We start from the raw sequence: 4403 nt of genomic DNA on the forward strand, positions 1-4403 counted from the left end.
TGGCACACCAGTATCAGCCTTGGCAGGATAAATCTCCCCAGACTTATCCAACGGCTGTGAACATTTAAAACTAACACGAGTCTCTATAAATGTCCAGTTTTAGGGTTTTACACAAAATTAAACCAAACAACATGAATCAAACATGCACTTTATTTATTTCCACTAAATAACAAAAGCACATCAAAGAGCTAGGACTCTTCATCGGTTGGCTGTTTCTAAATCAGATGCCATTGCGGTATGACCGAAATTGAAATCTAATGAGCGAAGTCCCTCAGTCGTTGCCCAATAGAAATCGAATGCTGCTATAGTTCGCTGTTGGAAAGACTGAGATGTTGATCTTTGTTAACGAGCATTGCTGAAGATTAGACATTCTACATTTTTCATAAAAAAAAGTCAGATTTTTTTTTCCGCCACTACTATTTGTGTATCGTGAATTTGGAGAAGAAAATGAACAGCATTTTTTTCCTAATTGTATGAATAATTATTAGAAGGGTAATATGAGAATTAAAAAAATATTACAACGGCGGATTTCAATGAAAAATTAACAAAAAGGGGTCTTTGTTTCAGACCCCAAAGTACAAGGGGTACACTAGTAATAATCCTCTCAACTCTCTACCTTCGACATGTGGTGGAGTAGCGCTGCTTATTGAGTGCCAAGACAAGACTTCTCCATTCTGCACCTCCCGTCCCTCTATTCTAAAAACTCCATGCCAGTGCTCTTTCTTTCATTCTTTTAGATTACAAAGTCGGATTATATTCCAATGTGAATGTGATCAGAAGAAATAAAAAACTAGAAGCCAGAAACTATAAAAAGTAGGTAGAACTACTAGAGAGGAGAAACATTAATTTCTTTGGCCTCGCAAAATATCAAAGTTAAACCATGTTCTTCCTTAGTACTGTACACACTGCAAAATTAAGCAGCTGCAACCCCTTTCCAACTTTCCAAGACAAACACAGAAAGGGCGAGCGTCCTCCTATTACCATTTCTCACTCACAAGTCACAACTCAACTCAACTCTCTCTCTCTCTCTCTCATATTCATATTTCATAGGTTTACTGCATGTGTAGTAGTAAACATGATCAATAGTATTTTAATTATATAGCACAACACCTGCTATATATTATATATATATATATAGTTGCTAGTCGCTACTAATTAATAAACACCCCTCCCAAGTCCCAATCCATCCCAAATTAAAGCTCTCTGGTCTCTGCTGCTGCCTCTGATCTGCACATTGGGTCACAGAGGCTGCTGCATCGTGACCACTATGGGGCTTCTTACTTGATGCTTTCCATCTTCCCATGTCAATGAGCCGCTGGTGACGGTGGAGGCCCCAGGGGAGAGTTTCACAGCCCTCACCTCCACTCTCACCATGAAGCTCAGCTTCTGCCCTATCCTCCTAAACACTAGCTTCTCTGGCTGCACCGTCACCTTCGCCCCATTCGGCTCTTTCACCTTCGCTTCGTAAACCGATTTCGGATCCCCCACATTGGTCACTGTTCGGATAAAATGGGTGGACATCCTCTTCTCTCCGTACTGCTGGAAAACCGCTGACATTGACGGGTAATTCAGATTCCCCACATGCCCTGCCCTTCGCGCTCCATTGCAATCCGAATTCCTCCTTGTTATGGCTCGGATGTTCTTCTCTGTGTAATTGGAATTGCATAGAAAGTTTACATAGTCATAGGACGTCAGGTCATATACCAACCCGGGTTCCATCGCCTTCTGTGGATCCACATGCCCCGCCCCGAAATCCATTACAGTTGAGAAGTTACCCGTGGATTCATCCACCATTACTTCACCTCGGTTGTCCACTGTATATGCGCTTGTCATCAATGCCGACCGTATTGCCGCTGGGCTCCACTCTGGATGTGCAGCCTTCAACAGTGCTGCTAATCCTGATACATGAGGGCAGGCCATGGAGGTCCCCGACAATATATTGAACTCCGTACGCCGCTTATCCGATGCCAACCCGGATGGCCCCACTCCGTCCGGCCAGGCCGCTAGTATGTTCAAACCCGGAGCAATCACATCCGGCTTCAATATGTCCGGCGATTCCGGGTTTGGCCCTCTTGCTGAGAATGAGGCAACCACCGGTGCAGGACGCACCCCGAGCCGGGTTCCTCGGAACACGATGGTGGCTGTCGGCGGCGAATGACTCTTCGAAGCTGCACTTATATACTTACGTATCTCATCCCCACCCGATGCTCCGACAGCAGTCGCCGGTAATACATGGCAATCCGCCACCAACCCTTCACCGTCAAATACCCCATTAGCCAATATCATTCCAATCCCACCCGCCTTTCTCACAACCTCCCCTTTAGCTGCTCTTGAATTTATCCCTCTGTCACATAAAACTATCTTTCCTCTAACGAAATTCGGATCCAACGAACCCTCTAAGCACAAAGACGACGAGTACCCATCACCCCCTTCGCTGCCGGCGTAAATCACTGGATAAAGCCGACCTGACGCCAAACCCGGCCCACCGTAGATGCTCACGCCGGGGATAATTCGACCATTCCCGAGCTTCACATCAGCCGGAAAATCCCTATCCATCGTGCCCGCCCCCACGGTCGTGACCCACGGAGCGACATTGGTGACAGAAAGCCCACCCGGCCCACCGTTCCCGGCCGAAGCGGACACAAAGACCCCATGATCGGAAGCACCAAATGCTCCAATAGCAATGGCATCAAGGTAATACGGCACCACGACACCGCCGACACTGAGCGACACCACGTCGACCCCATCGGACACGGCCGTGTCGAATGCAGCCAGAATGTCCGAGTCATAACACCCAGCGTTCCAACACACCTTATAGGCCGCAAGCCTCGCCTTGGGCGCCATGCCAGCTGCAACCCCACGCGCGTACCCGAGTGTCGAAGCGGGGAACACATACCGCCCAGCAGCTATAGAAGCCGTATGCGTTCCGTGTCCGTCTGAGTCCCTCGGTGACCGGTACTCGGATGACTCGTTCATCTTTCCATTCGTGGCCTCGTACCCACCACAGAAGAACCTGGCCCCGATCAGTTTCCGATTACAGGACTTCGCCGGGAAGTCCTTAGTGGTTACACACTGTCCCTTCCACTTGTCGGGTACTGGCCCAAGATCCCGGTCGCCGAAGCTCCCTCGCTCCGGCCAGATCCCCGTGTCAATGACTCCAATGACCAGATCCGACCCAAAATCGGATTCTTTAAGCAACCCAGAACTGTCTTTGGTCTTCAAGCCAAGAAACTGAGGCGACCTTGTGGTGTGCAGTTGACGGACCTGCTCCGGTATGACTGCAAGCACCCCATCTAAGCTTTGAAGCTTCTGGGCTTCTGACGGTGAGAGCTTTGCAGAAAAGCCGTGGAAGATGGTCTCGTAGGTATGGATGATTTGGGTGTCGGGAGAACCTGAGGGAATTTGAGCTTGTGAGGAGAGAGAAGAGATGGACTTGAGAGAAGACTCATACCAGTGCTTGTGGGTGGGGAAGATAGAGGGCTTGGCTTCTAGTTGGACACGGACAATGAAGGTCTTCTTTTGGCTCTCTGAACCCGAGACTGAGATGAAAATGAAGAAGAAGAAGAAGAGAACAGAGATGGGTGTGGCTAGAGATACCGCCATCACATTACACAGTAGTAGATTTGGTTGCTCCTTCAGGTTTTTATGAGAGAAGAGAGAGAGAAAGGGGGAGGGAGGAAGAGGGTCAGAGAAGTGGAGGATAGTGTGACTTGTCTATAGCGAGTAGAATGGGGATTTAAGTTAAGAGAACGAGATCCTTGTAATAAAATGGAATGTTTCGGACACCGCAACTTTTCCGTTTTTCCTTTTCTTCTCTTCAGCTAATACTTTAACTATAAATATAGTTATGCCAGTCAAAATGATGCCGTTGGATCTTTCACGCCGGTGCTGAGTTGGATGCAGGTAGGTATAGGGGGACTGATTTCTGGGTAGGGGTGTAAGCGAGTCAAGTTGTTGAAGCTTGATTTTTTGAATACTGGATTCATCAGTCATAACTCATAACCGAGTTCGAACTGAGTCAACTTCGATTTTTGTAATACTCATTACTCAACTCAAAAAGTTCGTGAGCCTAATTTGTATTGAAACCGGATCTGCTCCTCACACCAGGCGCCTCACATAGACGTCACACACACATCCAACCATGCATTGAAAACATCTCCCGTATTTATAAGTTATTATTCTCGGTAGATGTTTCTAATGCACGGTGGATGTCCCTCTGAGGCGCTCATGTGTGAGGAGCAGGTATCATCTCTTTAGTATTAGTAAAAATAAGGTTTTTAAAACTGAACCAGACAGCCAGGACCAGTTCCCAAGTCAAATGATCCAATCGTTTGGCCTGTTCTAATTTAAAAAATAAAAAAATGGTCAAAAACCATTGTCTAAGTTGGCGGTTTGACCACCTG

At 47.2% G+C, this 4403-nt stretch overlaps 1 protein-coding gene across 1 annotated transcript; it reads right to left on the reverse strand.

Annotated features, from left to right (window-relative positions):
* Window positions 1–846: 846 nt before the first annotated feature.
* Window positions 847–3814, reverse strand: LOC148846749 (Subtilase family protein). Its single transcript, XM_088950705.1, has one exon. It carries the CDS (start codon window positions 3601–3603, stop codon window positions 1240–1242), a length of 2364 nt encoding a protein of 787 aa, XP_088806831.1. The 5' UTR covers window positions 3604–3814; the 3' UTR covers window positions 847–1239.
* Between the last annotated feature and the right edge of the window lie 589 nt (window positions 3815–4403).

This window comes from Nelumbo lutea, chromosome 6 (genome assembly GCF_056320005.1).
Source record: "Nelumbo lutea isolate HS-2025 chromosome 6, American lotus-T2T, whole genome shotgun sequence".
NCBI classification, from domain to species: Eukaryota; Viridiplantae; Streptophyta; class Magnoliopsida; order Proteales; family Nelumbonaceae; genus Nelumbo; species Nelumbo lutea.